This window comes from Petromyzon marinus, chromosome 69 (assembly GCF_048934315.1).
Source record: "Petromyzon marinus isolate PM22_M1 ecotype Great Lakes invasive population chromosome 69, UKy_Petmar_22M1.pri1.0, whole genome shotgun sequence".
In the NCBI taxonomy this organism is placed as follows: Eukaryota; Metazoa; Chordata; class Hyperoartia; order Petromyzontiformes; family Petromyzontidae; genus Petromyzon; species Petromyzon marinus.
The window spans coordinates 3,659,452-3,680,042 of NC_133735.1; the positions used below are offsets into that span (position 1 = coordinate 3,659,452).

Genomic DNA, 20,591 nt, shown 5'->3' on the forward strand with positions numbered 1-20,591 from the left:
GTGATGATGGTAGTGGTGATAGTGGTAGTGGTGATGGTGGGTGATAGTGGTGGTGGTAGTGGTGGGAGTGGTGATGGTGGGGGGTGGTGGTAGTGGTGGTAGTGGTGATGGTGGCTCTGGTGGGTGATGGTAGTGGTGGTGGTAGTGGTGATGGTGGGTGGTGAGCGGCAATATCTTTTCATCGGTTGCGTAACACTGTGTGGAAGCTACCTGGTCTGTCACTCCGCACTAATCTTCAGGTCTTCTCGGCTACGGTCATTCCCTCCCTTCTCTACGCTTGCGAAACGTGGACCCCCCTAATGGAACATCTTCGCCGGTTAGAAACATTTAGGCTGGCCTGCCTACGATCCATCGTGGGTTTAACCAGGCTGGATTGTGTGAGGAGCTCACAAATCCTTGAAAGATCTGGGCAAGGTCCCATCGGTGAGCTCCTCCGGCAGGCAAGGCTGCGTTGGCTGGGTCATGTAGCCCGCATGCCCAGCCACCGCATGCCGACACAGCTTTTGTTTGGCCGGATCGAGGGGGCTAAACGGGCGCGGCACGGGCTAGAGAATAGATGGAGTGATGTGGTACAGGAGGACGTGGAGCTGAGTGGACTTGCCGATGACTGGTACCAGCGGTGTCAAGTTCGGCCTCTGTGGAGGAGGCTCGTGAAGGACGCTACTGGACAGTTGGAGGCAGTCGCCCTCCAACAACAACGGAGGGCGGAGGAGCGACGCTCACAACAATGAGCGGAGTGCCGTGTGGCTAAAGCACAGCAGGTTGGCACAGTAGGGGGCACAGGTGGTGCATCAGCCAGTCATCTCAGTCAGTCGACCCGTGGCAGCTGGGTCTGCCCCGTGACCTACTGCCGGTGGACGTTCGACACTTCACGTGGCCTCAAGGTGCACATGGCCTGGCACAAGCGTCGTGGTGACGTCACCGCCACTTATTGACGAATGGCGGTTGTTGGCGGTAGTGGTGGTGGTGGGTAGTGGTGATGGTGGGTGGTGATGGTGGTGGTGGTAGTGGTGATGGTGGTTGGTGGTGATGGTGGCGGTGGGTGGTGGTAGTGGTGGTGGGTGGTGGTGGTAGTGGTGATGGTGGTGGTGATGGTGGTGGTGGGTAGTGGTGGTGGTAGTGGTGATGGTGGGTGATGGTGGTGGTGGTAGTGATGGTGGTGGTGATGGTAGTAGTGGTGGTAGTGGTGGTGGTAGTGGTGGTGATGATGGTAGTGGTAGTGGTGATGGTGGTGGTAGTGATGGTGGTGATAGTGGTGGTGGTAGTGGTAGTGGTGGTGATGGTGGTGGTGGTAGTGATGATGATGGTGGTGGTGGTAGTGATGGTGGTGATAGTGATGATGGTAGTGGTGATGGTGATGATGATGGTGATGGTAGTGATGGTGGTGGTAGTGGTGGTGATTGGTGGTGGTGGTAGTGGTGATGGTGGTAGTGATGGTAGTGGTGATGGTAGTGATGATGGTGGTGATGGTAGTGGTGATGGTAGTGGTGATGGTAGTGATGATGATGATGGTGGTGGTGATGGTAGTGGTGATGGTAGTGGTGATGGTGGTAGTGATGGTAGTGGTGATGGTAGTGGTGGTGGTGGTGATGGTAGTGGTGGTGGTGGTAGTGATGGTAGTGGTGATGGTAGTGGTGATGGTAGTGGTGATGGTAGTGGTGGTGGTGGTGATGGTAGTGGTGATGGTAGTGGTGATGGTAGTGGTGGTGGTAGTGGTGGTGGTGGTGATGGTAGTGGTGATGGTAGTGGTGATGGTAGTGGTGGTGGTAGTGGTGGTGGTAGTGATGGTAGTGGTGATGGTAGTGGTGATGGTAGTGGTGATGGTAGTGGTGGTGGTGGTGATGGTAGTGGTGATGGTAGTGGTGATGGTAGTGATGATGGTAGTGGTGGTGGTAGTGGTGGTGGTGGTGATGGTAGTGGTGATGGTGATGGTAGTGGTGGTGATGGTGATGGTGGTAGTGATGGTGGTAGTGATGGTAGTGGTGATGGTAGTGGTGATGGTAGTGGTGATGGTGGTAGTGATGGTAGTGGTGATGGTAGTGATGATGATGGTGGTAGTGATGGTAGTGATGATGGTAGTGGTGGTGGTGGTAGTGATGGTAGTGATGATGATGATGGTGGTGGTAGTGATGGTAGTGGTGGTAGTGATGATGGTGGTGGTGGTGGTGATGGTAGTGATGATGGTAGTGGTGATGGTGGTAGTGATGGTAGTGGTGATGGTAGTGGTGGTGGTGATGGTGGTGATGGTGATGGTGGTGGTGGTGGTGATGGTAGTGATGATGGTGGTGGTGATGGTGATGATGGTAGTGATGATGATGATGGTAGTGGTAGTGATGATGGTAGTGGTGGTGGTGATGATGGTGGTGGTGATGGTAGTGATGGTGATGGTGGTGATGATGGTGGTGGTGGTGGTAGTGATGGTGGTGGTGATGGTAGTGATGGTGATGGTGGTGATGATGGTAGTGGTGGTGGTGATGGTGGTGATGGTGATGGTGGTGGTGGTGGTGATGGTAGTGATGATGGTGGTGGTGATGGTGATGATGGTAGTGATGATGATGATGGTAGTGGTAGTGATGATGGTAGTGGTGGTGGTGGTGATGGTAGTGGTGATGGTAGTGGTGGTAGTGATGATGGTAGTGGTAGTGGTGATGGTAGTGATGATGATGGTGGTGGTGGTGATGGTAGTGGTGGTAGTGATGATGGTAGTGGTAGTGGTGATGGTAGTGGTGGTAGTGATGATGATGGTAGTGGTGATGGTAGTGGTAGTGGTGATGGTAGTGGTGGTAGTGATGATGATGGTAGTGGTGGTGATGATGATGTGTTTGTTGATCCAATACAGTAACGTTGTGGTGAGCAGTGCCATTGCGTGAGGCCCAACTCGCATTGTGCAACACGTGACTGGGTGTCACCGTGTACCACGTGACTGGGTGTCACCGTGCAACACGTGACTGGGTGTCACCGTGTACCACGTGACTGGGTGTCACCGTGTACCACGTGACTGGGTGTCACCGTGTACCACGTGACTGGGTGTCACCGCGTAACACGTGACTGGGTGTCACCGTGTAACACGTGGCTGGGTGTCACCGTGTAACACGTGACTGGGTGTCACCGTGTAACACGTGACTGGGTGTCACCGCGTAACACGTGACTGGGTGTCACCGCGTAACACGTGACTGGGTGTCACCGCGTAACACGTGACTGGGTGTCACCGTGTACCACGTGTCTGGGTGTCACCGTGTAACACGTGACTGGGTGTCACCGTGTAACACGTGACTGGGTGTCACCGTGTAACACGTGTCTGGGTGTCACCGTGTAACACGTGACTTGGTGTCACCGTGTAACACGTGACTGGGTGTCACCGTGTAACACGTGACTGGGTGTCACCGTGTACCACGTGTCTGGGTGTCACGGTGTACCACGTGACTGGGTGTCACCGTGTAACACGTGACTGGGTGTCACCATGTAACACGTGACTGGGTGTCACCGTGTAACACGTGACTGTGTGTCACCGTGTAACACGTGGCTGGGTGTCACCGTGTATCACGTGACTGGGTGTCACCGTGTAACACGTGACTGGGTGTCACCATGTAACACGTGACTGGGTGTCACCGTGTAACACGTGACTGTGTGTCACCGTGTAACACGTGGCTGGGTGTCACCGTGTATCACGTGACTGGGTGTCACCGTGTAACACGTGACTGGGTGTCACCGTGTAACACGTGACTGGGTGTCACCATGTAACACGTGACTGGGTGTCACCGTGTACCACGTGTCTGGGTGTCACCGTGTAACACGTGACTGGGTGTCACCATGTAACACGTGACTGGGTGTCACCGTGTAACACGTGACTGTGTGTCACCGTGTAACACGTGGCTGGGTGTCACCGTGTATCACGTGACTGGGTGTCACCGTGTAACACGTGTCTGGGTGTCACCGTGTATCACGTGACTGGGTGTCACCGTGTAACACGTGACTGGGTGTCACCGTGTAACACGTGACTGGGTGTCACCGTGTAACACGTGGCTGGGTGTCACCGTGTAACACGTGACTGGGTGTCACCGTGTATCACGTGACTGGGTGTCACCGTGTAACACGTGTCTGGGTGTCACCGTGTAACACGTGACTTGGTGTCACCGTGTAACACGTGACTGGGTGTCACCGTGTAACACGTGACTGGGTGTCACCGTGTACCACGTGTCTGGGTGTCACGGTGTACCACGTGACTGGGTGTCACCGTGTAACACGTGACTGGGTGTCACCATGTAACACGTGACTGGGTGTCACCGTGTAACACGTGACTGTGTGTCACCGTGTAACACGTGGCTGGGTGTCACCGTGTATCACGTGACTGGGTGTCACCGTGTAACACGTGTCTGGGTGTCACCGTGTATCACGTGACTGGGTGTCACCGTGTAACACCTGACTGGGTGTCACCGTGTAACACGTGACTGGGTGTCACCGTGTAACACGTGACTGGGTGTCACCGTGCAACACGTGACTGGGTGTCACCGTGTAACGCGTGACTGGGTGTCACCGTGTAACGCGTGACTGGGTGTCACCGTGTAACACGTGACTGGGTGTCACCGTGTATCACGTGTCTGGGTGTCACCGTGTAACACGTGACTGGGTGTCACCGTGTAACACGTGACTGGGTGTCACCGTGTATCACGTGACTGGGTGTCACCCTGTAACACGTGACTGGGTGTCACCGTGCAACACGTGTCTGGGTGTCGTGGCAATGGCATCCTTCATAGAGAGAGGTGGGGGTCGCGTCAATATTAAAATGTTTTGTCGTTAAAAGCTGACACGGCTCGTAAGGGTTGTCACGTAAACCAAGAAACGCGTTGTCATTACACTACACTATACACTACACTATACACTACACTATGCACTACACTAAACACTACACTATACGCTATACACTACACTATACACTACACTATACACTACACTACACTATACACTACACTATACACTACACTATACTATACACTACACTATACACTACACTACACTATACACTACACTATACACTACACTATACACTACACTATACACTACACTATACACTACACTATACACTACACTATACACTACACTATACACTACACTACACTATACACTACACTATACACTACACTATACACTACACTATACACTATACACTACACTATACACTACACTATACACTACACTATACACTACAATATACACTATACACTACACACTACACTACACAATACACTACACTATACACTACACTATGCACTACACTATACACTATACAATACACTAGACACTGCACTATACACTACACTATACACTACACTATACACTACACTATACACTTCACTACACTATACACTACACTATACACTACACACTAAATTATAAACTACACTATACACTACACTACACACTAGTGCTGTACTAGTATACTACACTATACACTACACTATACACTAGTGCTGTACTAGTGACGAATTGGCCACGTTCTGTTAACGCGACAACCCTTACTACTTGGCTGTGTCGGGTGGTGGCGGGCTTAACGACACAACATTTATATATTTACACGCTCTAACCCGCCAGAAAACCCTCTTTTATGGATAGCCCAACACAACTTGGATTATGGAGGTTAGAAAGTGACGATCACGAATGTGGAGGCACCACTCGATCACGACTAAAACTGTATCACAACTAACCTGGATCACGACTAACCTGGATCACGACTAACCTGGATCACGACTAAAACTGTATCACGACTAACCTGGATCACGACTAACCTGGATCACGACTAACCTGGATCACGACTAACCTGGATCACGACTAAAACTGTATCACGACTAACCTGGATCACGACTAACCTGGATCACGACTAACCTGGATCACGACTAACCTGGATCACGACTAACCTGGATCACGACTAACCTGGATCACGACTAAAACTAGATCACGACTAAAACTGTATCACGACTAAAACTGAATCACGACTAACCTGGATCACGACTAACCTGGATCACGACTAAAACTGTATCACGACTAAAACTGTATCACGACTAAAACTGAATCACGACTAAAACTGGATCACGACTAACCTGGATCACGACTAAAACTAGATCACGACTAAAACTGTATCACGACTAAAACTGTATCACGACTAAAACTGAATCACGACTAAAACTGGATCACGACTAACCTGGATCACGACTAAAACTGTATCACGACTAAAACTGGATCACGACTAAAACTGTATCACGACTAAAACTGGATCACGACTAAAACTGGATCACGACTAAAACTGGATCATGACTAAAACTGGATCACGACTAAAACTGGATCACGACTAAAACTGGATCACGACTAAAACTGGATCACGACTAAAACTGGATCACGACTAAAACTGGATCACGACTAAAACTGGATCACAACTAAAACTGTATCACGACTAAAACTGGATCACGACTAAAACTGTATCACGACTAAAACTGGATCATGACTAAAACTGTATCACGACTAAAACTGTATCACGACTAAAACTGGATCACGACTAAAACTGTATCACGACTAAAACTGGATCACGACTAAAACTGGATCACGACTAAAACTGGATCACGACTAAAACTGGATCACGACTAAAGTTGTATCACGACTAAAACTGGATCACGACTAAAACTGGATCACGACTAAAACTGGATCACGACTAAAACTGGATCACGACTAAAACTGTATCACGACTAAAACTGGATCACGACTAAAACTGGATCACGACTAAAACTGGATCACGACTAAAACTGGATCACGACTAAAACTGGATCACGACTAAAACTGGATCACGACTAAAACTGTATCACGACTAAAACTGGATCACGACTAAAACTGTATCACGACTAACCTGGATCACGACTAAAGTCATACCGGGCGCGATTGAATGCACTTGGCGATGCGTTCTCATCTCTGCTCTCACGACTCTCTCTCTCTCAGGGATGATGTCTGTTCACGAGCGATATGAAGATCATTTTGTTGTCATGAACGGGTTACTACTGTCACTGCTTGCAGGCATTGACGATTCTATAGAAGCAACAAAATTAATCTTGAAAGTCAAAGTTTCTCATCCTGTCTCTCCATCTCTCTCTCATCCTCTCTATCAATCTCTCTATCTCTCATCCTGTCTCTCCATCTCTCTCATTCTCTATATCTATCTCTCTCATCCTGTCTCTCGATCTCTCTCTCATCCTCTCTATCTCTCTATCTCTCATCCTGTCTCTCCATCTCTCTCTCATCCTATCTCTCTATCTCTCATCCTGTCTCTCCATCTCTCTCTCATCCTCTCTATCTCTCTCTCTATCTCTCATCCTGTCTCTCCATCTCTCTCCATCTCTCTCTCTCTATCTCTCTCTCATCCTGTCTCTCCATCTCTCTATCTCTCATCCTGTCTCTCCATCTCTCTCTCATCCTCTCTATCTCTCTCTATCTCTCATCCTGTCTCTCCATCTCTCTCCATCTCTCTCTATCTCTCTCTCTCATCCTGTCTCTCCATCTCTCTATCTCTCATCCTGTCTCTATCTCTCTCTCATCCCGTCTCTATCTCTCTATCTCTCATCCTGTCTCTCCATCTCTCTCTCATCCTGTCTCTCTATCTCTTTCACTCAACCTCTCTCTCATCATCTCTCTCTCCCTCCCCACCCCACCCTCTCTCTCTCTCTCATTCTCTCTCCACTGCTGGACAGGAGCGTTCCTCATCCCATACCTCCTCTTCCTCGTCATCGCCGGCGTCCCACTCTTCTACATGGAGCTGGCCCTGGGACAGTGCCAGAGGGCCGGAGCCTCGGCCGTCTGGAGGATTTGTCCAATCTTCAAGGGTGAGGATGGCAGCGTGGTGCGGGTGGTGGCGGTGGTGGTGCAGGTGGTGGTGGTGGTGGTGCTGGTGGTGGTGGTGGCGGCGGTGGTGGTGGTGGTGGTGGCGGTGGTGGTTGCGGTGGTGGCGGTGGTGGTGGTGGTTGTGGTGGCGGTGGTGATGGCGGTGGTGGTGGTGGCGGTGGTGGTGGCGGTGGTGGTTGCGGTGGTGGTGGTGGTGGTGGCGGTCGTGGTGGTGGTGGTGGCGCGGGTGGCGGTGGTGGCGGTGGTGGTGGCGGTGGTGGTGGTGGCGGTGGTGGTGGCGGTGGTGGTGGTGGTGGTGGCGCGGGTGGCGGCGGTGGTGGTGGTGGTGGTGGTGGTGGCGGTGGTGGTGGTGGTGGTGTCGGTGGTGGTGGTGGCTGGGTCACCACCTAGCCCCCCGATGATGTCTGGGCTGAGTAACTCCCCCTCCCCCAGGACCTCACAAAAATGCTGAGCACACCTGCAGACCTGTCCCTGGGGGTCGGAGATCGAATCGCGGCTCTTTCCCTTGAGGGTGGTGTTAGGTGTGGCGCTGCAGGTTACTTTGTTGATGGAGTTAAAGAGCGATTTGTGATCGCGGGCCATTGAGGCAGACTGCATCTCCTCAGCAACCCGCGACCACCACCCATCCTTGCAGCGCCTCACGGCTCTCCGAACCTCCGAGCGAAGGCTGCGGTAAGCCTCCTCATTCTCCGACGTGGGATTCTGTAGTCGATGAGAGTGGGCCTGTCGCTTTTTCTCAACTATCCTGAACACCTCCTCTGTCAGCCAGGGTCTCTGGGGAGGTCTGGACTGTGTACTCAAAGCAGCCATTGCAGCTGCTTGAGTCACAGTCCTAAACCTTGCCCATTTACCCTCGACATCAGGAGGAGTGGGGGACGATGCCAACCCCAGCCGCAAGCGATGATGAAATTCTCGCTTGCAACTTTCATCAGCTAGCTGAGACCAGGCCACTTTAGGTTTGAATGGGGTCCTGGGTGTACACCCACCACCGGAGTGGAATAATCTGACAGATGAGAAGTTGATGAGGGAAGATCAGCTCCACGGTAGGTCCTGGTGTCAAGGACATGGGCTCGCATCCGCTGGTCCGTCACTATGAAGTGCAGCAGATGTTCTTGCTTGGACCCGGCATGTATCCATGATGTGTGGATGCGCCGATGCCGGAACAGCGTGTTGGTAATTAAAAGCCCATGGGCTGCACAAAAATCTAGCAGCCTCCTTCCATTGTTATTGAGCTGATCTGGCCCATGCCTTCCAATCACCCCAGACCAGGTGCCAGCATCATGACCAACTCGGGCATTGAAGTCACCCAACAAGATGACTCTATCCCGAGGGGCCACTTTAGCCAGCATCTGTGACAGGAGGTCATAGAAGGCATCTGACTCATCGGCCTTGCCTGCATCCCTCCACGGATGTTCGTCTTCGGTGGGGGCATAAGTAACCACGACCACCACTCCTCTCCTCTGGTGGATGGGAAGGCGAGCCCAAAGTAGCCTGGGGCTTACAGCTTCCCACACCTCTCCGCCACGCTCCCACGCCCCCTTCATTCTTTTGTTCAAAAGAAGAGCCACACCCTGTTGTTTGGCAGTCTGCTGCCCCGAGTAGAGGACTGTCCACCCCTCATGGTGACAGGAGCCAGAGCCGGTCCACCTGACCTCCTGAATGCCACAGAGATCCAGGCGGTACCGGTCCAGCTCCCGACAGAGGAGTGGCAGCCTCTCCTCCGCAGTGAGCGTTCAAACATTCCACGTGGCCCCGTTTAGCCCCTGTGGTGGTCACAAACGCCATGAGAGGAGGAGCCAATCGGAGTTGGCCCTGCCCCCCACAGCACTGTCCACGACAGAGTTGCCCGTCCGGCACCACGAGGAGGTAGGGGGTTGTCTTCGTCACACACGTCATCACACACATCACACACACGTCATCACACACACGTCATCACACACGTCATCACACACACGTCATCACACACACATGTCATCACACACATGTCACACACACGTCATCACACACACGGCATCACACACACGTCGTCACACACACGTTATCACACACACGTCATCACACACGTCACACAAACGTCATCACACACGTCATCACACACACGTCATCACACACGTCATCACACACACGTCATCACACACACGTCACACACACGTCATCACACCCGCGTCACACACACGTCATCACACGCACGTCATCACACAACATCACACACACACGTCATCACAAACACGCGTCACACACACGTCATCACACACACGTCATCACACACACGTCACACACACACGTCATCACACACACGTCACACACGCGTCACACACACACGTCATCACACACACGTTATCACACACATCATACATACGTCATCACACACGCATCACACACGTCACACACACGTCATCACACACACGTCATCACACACACGTCATCACACACACGTCATTACACACGTCATCACACACGTCATCACACACGTCACACACACGTCACACACACACGTCATCACACACACGTCATCACACACGTCATCACCACGTCACACACACGTCATCACACACGTCATCACACACGTCATCACACACGTCACACACACGTCACACACACACGTCATCACACACACACGTCATCACACACACGTCACACACACACGTCATCACACACACGTCATCACACACGTCATCACACACTGGTGTCGTCACCCCCACCAGGCGTGGGTTTCTCTGTGATGCTCATCTCACTCTACGTGGGCTTCTACTACCACGTGATCATCGCCTCGTCACACACACGTCATCACACACGTCATCACACACGTCACACACGTCATCAAACACACGTCATCATCACACACACGTCATCACCACGTCATCACACACTGGTGTCGTCACCCCCACCAGGCGTGGGTTTCTCTGTGATGCTCATCTCACTCTACGTGGGCTTCTACTACCACGTGATCATCGCCTCGTCACACACACGTCATCACACACGTCATCACACACACGTCATCACACACACGTCATCACACACGTCATCACACACGTCATCACACACGTCATCACACACGTCATTACACACGTCATCACACGTCATCACACACGTCACACACACACGTCATCACACACACGTCATCACACACGTCATCACACACGTCACACACACGTCATCACACACGTCATCACACACGTCACACACACGTCACACACACACGTCATCACACACACGTCATCACACACACGTCACACACACACGTCATCACACACACGTCATCACACACGTCATCACACCCTGGTGTCGTCACCCCCACCAGGCGTGGGTTTCTCTGTGATGCTCATCTCACTCTACGTGGGCTTCTACTACCACGTGATCATCGCCTCGTCACACACACGTCATCACACACGTCATCACACACGTCATCACACACTGGTGTCGTCACCCCCACCAGGCGTGGGTTTCTCTGTGATGCTCATCTCACTCTACGTGGGCTTCTACTACCACGTGATCATCGCCTCGTCACACACACGTCATCACACACGTCATCACACACACGTCATCACACACACGTCATCACACACGTCATCACACACACACGTCATCACACACACGTCATCACCACGTCATCACACACGTCATCACACACGTCATCACACACTGGTGTCGTCACCCCCACCAGGCGTGGGTTTCTCTGTGATGCTCATCTCACTCTACGTGGGCTTCTACTACCACGTGATCATCGCCTGGGCCCTGCGCTACCTCGTCGCGTCCTGCACCTCCTCCTCGTCGCGCCTGCCCTGGGCCTCGTGCAACAACTCCTGGAACACGGCGGACTGCTCCGAGGCCGGGGCGGAGCGACGAGGTGGAGGAGGAGGAGGAGGCAACGTCAGCTTCTCCACCTCGTCCACCCACGACCGCCTGCCGACCAGCTGGCTGAGGACGACGCCGGCCGGGGAGTACTTTGAGTGAGTGGTGGTGGTGGTGACGAGGTGGTGACGAGGTGGTGGTGGTGGTGGTGATGACGAGGTGGTGGTGGTGATGGTGGTGGTGGTGGTGACGAGGTGGTGGTGGTGGTGGTGACGAGGTGGTGGTGGTGGTGACGAGGTGGTGGTGACGAGGTGGTGACGAGGTGGTGGTGGTGACATGGTGGTGGTGGTGGTGGTGACGGAGTGGTGGTGGTGATGACGAGGTGGTGACGAGGTGGTGACGAGGTGGTGGTGGTGGTATGGTGTCGTCTTCGTTGTCGATGCAATCTGCCACCCCACGTGACCCCTGCTGACCCCTGCTGTGACAAAGAGCTTCAGAGCTCATCGGACTCCCCCCCCAACAACGCATTATTTATTTATTTCCCACCGACTCCTCCCCCATCACACATTCATTATTTATTTCCCGCCGACCCCTCCCCCATCACGCATTCATTATTTATTTATTTGACCCCGGCTCCTCCCCCTTTACACATTCATTATTTACATTCCACAGACTCCTCCCCCTTTACACATTCATTATTTATTTCCCACCTCCTCCGCCCACCCCTCCCCCCACCCCTCTTCCCACCCCTCCCCATTTCCCCCCACCCCTCCCCCCACCCCTCCCCCCACCCCTCCCTCCCCCCCAGGAGGGAGGTGCTGAACCAGCACGAGAGCTCAGGGATCGGTGACCTTGGGGCTCCTCGCTCCGAGCTGTTGCTGTGCCTGCTCGGTGTGCTGCTAGTCGTCTTCTTCAGCCTGTGGCGGGGGGTGAAGACGTCAGGCAAGGTGCTGTACCTCGTCATCATACTCAGCGTCACACTCGTCATCACACTCAGCGTCACACTCAGCGTCACACTCGTCATCATACTCAGCGTCACACTCGTCATCACACTCAGCGTCACACTCGTCATCACACTCAGCTGCTGCTGTGCCTGCTCGGTGTGCTGCTAGTCGTCTTCTTCAGCCTGTGGCGGGGGGTGAAGACGTCAGGCAAGGTGCTGTACCTCGTCATCATACTCAGCGTCACACTCGTCATCACACTCAGCGTCACACTCGTCATCACACTCAGCGTCACACTCAGCGTCACACTCAGCGTCACACTCGTCATCATACTCAGCTGCTGCTGTGCCTGCTCGGTGTGCTGCTAGTCGTCTTCTTCAGCCTGTGGCGGGGGGTGAAGACGTCAGGCAAGGTGCTGCTCCTCGTCATCATACTCAGCGTCACACTCGTCATCACACTCAGCGTCACACTCGTCATCACACTCAGCTGCTGCTGTGCCTGCTCGGTGTGCTGCTAGTCGTCTTCTTCAGCCTGTGGCGGGGGGTGAAGACGTCAGGCAAGGTGCTGCTCCTCGTCGTCATACTCAGCGTCACACTCGTCATCACACTCAGCGTCACACTCGTCATCACGCTCAGCGTCACACTCGTCATCACACTCAGCGTCACACTCGTCATCACACTCAGCTGCTGCTGTGCCTGCTCGGTGTGCTGCTAGTCGTCTTCTTCAGCCTGTGGCGGGGGGTGAAGACGTCAGGCAAGGTGCTGCTCCTCGTCGTCATACTCGTCGTCATACTCAGCGTCACACTCGTCATCACACTCAGCTGCTGCTGTGCCTGCTCGGTGTGCTGCTAGTCGTCTTCTTCAGCCTGTGGCGGGGGGTGAAGACGTCAGGCAAGGTGCTGTACCTCGTCATCATACTCAGCGTCACACTCGTCATCACACTCAGCGTCACACTCAGCGTCACACTCGTCATCATACTCAGCTGCTGCTGTGCCTGCTCGGTGTGCTGCTAGTCGTCTTCTTCAGCCTGTGGCGGGGGGTGAAGACGTCAGGCAAGGTGCTGCTCCTCGTCATCATACTCAGCGTCACACTCGTCATCACACTCAGCGTCACACTCGTCATCACACTCAGCGTCACACTCGTCATCACACTCAGCTGCTGCTGTGCCTGCTCGGTGTGCTGCTAGTCGTCTTCTTCAGCCTGTGGCGGGGGGTGAAGACGTCAGGCAAGGTGCTGTACCTCGTCATCATACTCAGCGTCACACTCGTCATCACACTCAGCGTCACACTCGTCATCACACTCAGCGTCACACTCAGCGTCACACTCGTCATCATACTCAGCTGCTGCTGTGCCTGCTCGGTGTGCTGCTAGTCGTCTTCTTCAGCCTGTGGCGGGGGGTGAAGACGTCAGGCAAGGTGCTGTACCTCGTCATCATACTCAGCGTCACACTCAGCGTCACACTCGTCATCATACTCAGCGTCACACTCGTCATCACACTCAGCGTCACACTCAGCGTCACACTCGTCATCATACTCAGCTGCTGCTGTGCCTGCTCGGTGTGCTGCTAGTCGTCTTCTTCAGCCTGTGGCGGGGGGTGAAGACGTCAGGCAAGGTGCTGCTCCTCGTCATCATACTCAGCGTCACACTCAGCGTCACACTCGTCATCATACTCAGCTGCTGCTGTGCCTGCTCGGTGTGCTGCTAGTCGTCTTCTTCAGCCTGTGGCGGGGGGTGAAGACGTCAGGCAAGGTGCTGTACCTCGTCATCATACTCAGCGTCACACTCAGCGTCACACTCGTCATCACACTCAGCGTCACACTCGTCATCATACTCAGCTGCTGCTGTGCCTGCTCGGTGTGCTGCTAGTCGTCTTCTTCAGCCTGTGGCGGGGGGTGAAGACGTCAGGCAAGGTGCTGTACCTCGTCATCATACTCAGCGTCACACTCAGCGTCACACTCGTCATCACACTCAGCGTCACACTCGTCATCATACTCAGCTGCTGCTGTGCCTGCTCGGTGTGCTGCTAGTCGTCTTCTTCAGCCTGTGGCGGGGGGTGAAGACGTCAGGCAAGGTGCTGCTCCTCGTCGTCATACTCAGCGTCACACTCGTCATCACACTCAGCGTCACACTCAGCGTCACACTCGTCATCATACTCAGCTGCTGCTGTGCCTGCTCGGTGTGCTGCTAGTCGTCTTCTTCAGCCTGTGGCGGGGGGTGAAGACGTCAGGCAAGGTGCTGCTCCTCGTCGTCATACTCAGCGTCACACTCGTCATCACACTCAGCGTCACACTCAGCGTCACACTCGTCATCATACTCAGCTGCTGCTGTGCCTGCTCGGTGTGCTGCTAGTCGTCTTCTTCAGCCTGTGGCGGGGGGTGAAGACGTCAGGCAAGGTGCTGTACCTCGTCATCATACTCAGCGTCACACTCGTCATCACACTCAGCGTCACACTCGTCATCACACTCAGCGTCACACTCGTCATCACACTCAGCGTCACACTCAGCGTCACACTCGTCATCATACTCAGCTGCTGCTGTGCCTGCTCGGTGTGCTGCTAGTCGTCTTCTTCAGCCTGTGGCGGGGGGTGAAGACGTCAGGCAAGGTGCTGTACCTCGTCATCATACTCAGCGTCACACTCGTCGTCACACTCAGCGTCACACTCAGCGTCACACTCGTCATCATACTCAGCTGCTGCTGTGCCTGCTCGGTGTGCTGCTAGTCGTCTTCTTCAGCCTGTGGCGGGGGGTGAAGACGTCAGGCAAGGTGCTGCTCCTCGTCGTCATACTCAGCGTCACACTCGTCATCACGCTCAGCGTCACACTCATCATCACACTCAGCGTCACACTCGTCATCACACTCAGCGTCACATTCGTCATCACACTCAGCGTCACACTCAGCGTCACACTCGTCATCACACTCAGCTGCTGCTGTGCCTGCTCGGTGTGCTGCTAGTCGTCTTCTTCAGCCTGTGGCGGGGGGTGAAGACGTCAGGCAAGGTGCTGTACCTCGTCATCATACTCAGCGTCACACTCGTCATCACACTCAGCGTCACACTCGTCGTCATACACAGCGTCACACTCGTCATCACACTCAGCGTCACACTCGTCGTCACACTCAGCGTCACACTCGTCATCACACTCAGCGTCACACTCGTCATCACGCTCAGCGTCACACTCGTCATCATACTCAGCTGCTGCTGTGCCTGCTCGGTGTGCTGCTAGTCGTCTTCTTCAGCCTGTGGCGGGGGGTGAAGACGTCAGGCAAGGTGCTGCTCCTCGTCGTCATACTCAGCGTCACACTCGTCATCACACTCAGCGTCACACTCGTCGTCACACTCAGCGTCACATTCGTCATCACACTCAGCGTCACACTCGTCATCATACTCAGCTGCTGCTGTGCCTGCTCGGTGTGCTGCTAGTCGTCTTCTTCAGCCTGTGGCGGGGGGTGAAGACGTCAGGCAAGGTGCTGTACCTCGTCATCATACTCAGCGTCACACTCGTCATCACACTCAGCGTCACACTCGTCGTCACACTCAGCGTCACACTCGTCATCATACTCAGCGTCACACTCATCATCACGCTCAGCGTCACACTCGTCATCACACTCAGCGTCACACTCGTCATCACACTCAGCGTCACACTCGTCATCACACTCAGCGTCACACTCGTCGTCATACTCAGCGTCACACTCGTCATCACACTCAGTGTCACACTCGTCATCACGCTCAGCGTCACACTCAGTGTCACACTCGTCATCATACTCAGCGTCACACTCGTCATCATACTCAGCGTCACACTCGTCATCATACTCAGCGTCACACTCGTCATCATACTCAGCGTCACACTCGTCATCACACTCAGCGTCACACTCGTCATCATACTCAGCGTCACACTCGTCATCACACTCAGCGTCACAATCGTCATCACACTCAGCGTCACACTCGTCATCACACTCAGCGTCACACTCATCATCATACTCAGCGTCACACTCATCATCATACTCAGCGTCACACTCATCATCATACTCAGCGTCACACTCGTCATCATACTCAGCGTCACACTCGTCATCATACTCAGCGTCACACTCGTCATCACACTCAGCGTCACACTCATCATCATACTCAGCGTCACACTCGTCATCATACTCAGCGTCACACTCGTCATCACACTCAGCGTCACACTCGTCATCATACTCAGCGTCACACTCATCATCATACTCAGCGTCACACTCGTCATCACACTCAGCGTCACACTCGTCATCATACTCAGCGTCACACTCGTCATTACACTCAGCGTCACACTCGTCATCACACTCAGCGTCACACTCGTCATCACACTCAGCGTCACACTCGTCATCATACTCAGCGTCACACTCATCATCATACTCAGCGTCACACTCGTCATCACACTCAGCGTCACACTCGTCATCATACTCAGCGTCACACTCGTCATCACACTCAGCGTCACACTCGTCATCACACTCAGCGTCACACTCGTCATCATACTCAGCGTCACACTCGTCATCACACTCAGCGTCACACTCGTCGTCACACTCAACGTCACACTCGTCATCATACTCAGCGTCACACTCGTCATCACACTCAGCGTCACACTCGTCATCACACTCAGCGTCACACTCATCATCATACTCAGCGTCACACTCGTCATCATACTCAGCGTCACACTCGTGATCATACTCAGCGTCACACTCATCATCATACTCAGCGTCACACTCGTCATCATACTCAGCGTCACACTCATCATCATACTCAGCGTCACACTCGTCATCATACTCAGCGTCACACTCATCATCATACTCAGCGTCACAATCGTCATCACACTCAGCGTCACACTCGTCATCACACTCAGCGTCACACTCGTCATCACACTCAGCATCACACTCATCATCATACTCAGCGTCACACTCGTCATCATACTCAGCGTCACACTCGTCATCACACTCAGCATCACACTCGTCATCACACTCAGCGTCACACTCATCATCATACTCAGCGTCACACTCATCATCATACTCAGCATCACACTCATCATCATACTCAGCGTCACACTCGTCATCATACTCAGCGTCACACTCGTCATCATACTCAGCGTCACACTCGTCATCACACTCAGCGTCACACTCATCATCATACTCAGCGTCACACTCGTCATCATACTCAGCGTCACACTCGTCATCACACTCAGCGTCACACTCGTCATCATACTCAGCGTCACACTCATCATCATACTCAGCATCACACTCATCATCACACTCAGCGTCACACTCGTCATCATACTCAGCGTCACACTCGTCATCATACTCAGCGTCACACTCATCATCATACTCAGCTGCTGTGCCTGCTTAGTGTGCTGTGTCTCTATGTGTGTGTCTCTCTATGTGTCTCTGTCTCTGTGTGTCTCTGTGTGTGTCTGTGTGTGTGTGTCTGTGTGTGTGTCTGTGTGTGTGCGTGCGTGTGTGTGTCTGTGTGTGTGTGTGTCTGTGTGTGTGTGTCTGTGCGTGTCTGTGTGTGTGTCTATGTGTGTGTCTGTGTGTGTGTCTGTGTGTGTGTCTGTGTGTGTGTATGTGCGTGTGGGTGTCTGTGTGTGTGTTTGTGTGTGTGTGTCTGTGTGTGTGTCTGTGCGTGTGTGTGTCTGTGTGTGTCTGTGCGTGTGTGTGTCTGTGTGTGTGTCTGTGTGTGTGTCTGTGTGTGTGTCTGTGTGTGTGTCTGTGTGTGTGTGTGTCTGTGTGTGTGTCTGTGTGGCACGCTGAGGAGAGGCTTGCGGAGCCCCAATGCGGTTTCAGGAAAGGGCGGTCCTGCACAGATGCCATATTTTCTGTCCGTCTGCTACAGCAGAGGTGTAGGGAATTCCAACAAGACCTACATCTCTGCTTTATTGACCTGGTCAAGGCCTATGATACCATCAGTAGGCCTGGGCTCTGGGTCGTTCTTCGTGCTTTTGGAGTACCTGACCCTCTGCTCACGATCATTAAGGACCTTCATGATGGTGAGCGGGCCCGGGTAAAACTACGTGGCCGGGAGTCAGAGCCATTCCCTGTACACCTTGGGGTGCGACAGGGATGTCCTTTGGCTCCCACATTATTTAACATCTATTTTGACCACGTAGTTCGTGAAGCCTTCAATAGCTGTACCGGGGGAATCTCCATATGGTACAGATATAATGGGAGGCTAATCGATGCCCGGGTGCGGTCAAGGGATGGCTCCCTATTGCTCAACCACGTTATGTATGCTGATGACTTGGTAATAGCTGCTCAGTCAGAGGAGGAGTTGGAGACGCTGCTGCTGAGACTGGAGCATGCCACTAAGAGGTGGGGCCTTACCATCAGCCCCACCAAAACTAAGCACCTGCCTGGGTATTTTGTACCATCGGACACTCCACCCCCACAACTCCCAATCGGTGATGGGGCAGTTGTGGAGAGAGTGGAGAGTTTCCCATACCTGGGCAGTGTGCTTATGACTGGCTCCAGTTTAACAGCAGAGGTCTCACTCCGAATCAGTCGAGCGGCAATATCTTTTCATCGGTTGCGTAACGCTGTGTGGAAGCTACCTGGTCTGTCGCTCCGCACTAAGCTTCAGGTCTTCTCGGCCACGGTCATTCCCTCCCTTCTCTATGCTTGCGAAACGTGGACCCCCCTAATGGAACATCTTCGCCGGTTAGAAACATTTAGGCTGGCCTGCCTACGATCCATCCTGGGTTTAACCAGACTGGATTGTGTGAGGAGCTCACAAATCCTTGAAAGATCTGGGCAGGGTCCCATCGGTGAGCTCCTCCGGCAGGCAAGGCTGCGATGGCTGGGTCATGTAGCCCGCATGCCCAGCCACCGCATGCCGAAACAGCTTTTGTTTGGCCGGATTGAGGGGGCTAAGCGGGCGCGGCACGGGCTAGAGAAGAGATGGAGTGATGTGGTACAGGAGGACGTGGAGCTGAGTGGACTTGCCGATGACTGGTACCAGCGGTGTCAAGATCGGCCTCTGTGGAGGAGGCTCGTGAAGGATGCTACTGGGCAGTTGGAGGCAGTCGCCCTCCAACAACAACGGAGGGCGGAGGAGCGACGCTCACAACAGCGAGCGGAGCGCCGGGTGGCTAAAGCACAGCAGGTTGGCACAGTAGGGGGCACAGGTGGTGCATCAGCCAGTCATCTCAGTCAGTCGACCCGTGGCACCTGGGTCTGCCCCGTGACCTCCTGCCAGCGGGCGTTCGACACTTCACGTGGCCTCAGGGTGCACATAGCCTGGCACAAGCGTCGTGGTGACGTCACCGCCACTTAGTGGCGAATGGCGGTTGTTGTTGTTGTTGTTGTTGTGTCTGTGTGTGTGTCTGTGTGTGTGTGTCTGTGTGTGTGTCTGTGTGTGTGTCTGTGTGTGTGTGTCTGTGTGTGTGTCTGTGTGTGTGTCTGTGTGTGTGTCTGTATGTGTGTGTCTGTGTGTGTGTGTCTGTGTGTGTGTGTCTGTCTTTGGGCTCGCCTTCCCATCAACCGGAGGCGAGGAATGGTGGTCGTGGTTACTTATGCCCCCACCGAAGATGAACATCCGTGGAGGGATGCAGGTAAAGCCGATGAGTCAGATGCCTTCTATGACCTCCTGTCACAGGTGCTGGCTAAAGTGGCCCCTCGGGATAGAGTCATCATGTTGGGTGACTTCAATGCCCGAGTTGGTCATGATACTGGCACCTGGTCTGGAGTGATTGGAGGGCATGGGCCAGATCAGCTCAATAACAACGGTAGGAGGCTGCTAGATTTTTGTGCAGCCCATGGGCTTACCAACACGCTGTTCCGGCATCGGCGCATCCACACAACATCATGGATGCATGCCGGGTCCAAGCAAGAAAATCTGCTGGACTACATAGTGACGGACCAGCGAATGCGAGCCCATGTCCTTGACACCAGGACCTACCGTGGAGCTGATCTGCCCTCTGACCATCGACTAGTCATCTGTAAGATGCGCCTGCCATTCTTCCACTCC

At 53.6% G+C, this 20,591-nt stretch overlaps 1 protein-coding gene across 1 annotated transcript in view; it reads left to right on the forward strand.

Annotated features, from left to right (window-relative positions):
- Positions 1–20,591, forward strand: part of LOC116957015 (sodium-dependent noradrenaline transporter-like) — a 122,351-nt gene that overhangs the window by 722 nt on the left and 101,038 nt on the right. Inside the window, exons 2-4 of the mRNA XM_076055101.1 lie at positions 7,728–7,859; positions 11,543–11,828; positions 12,479–12,617. Coding sequence (XP_075911216.1) covers positions 7,728–7,859; positions 11,543–11,828; positions 12,479–12,617 — 557 coding nt within the window. The remainder of the gene's footprint in view (positions 1–7,727; positions 7,860–11,542; positions 11,829–12,478; positions 12,618–20,591) is intronic.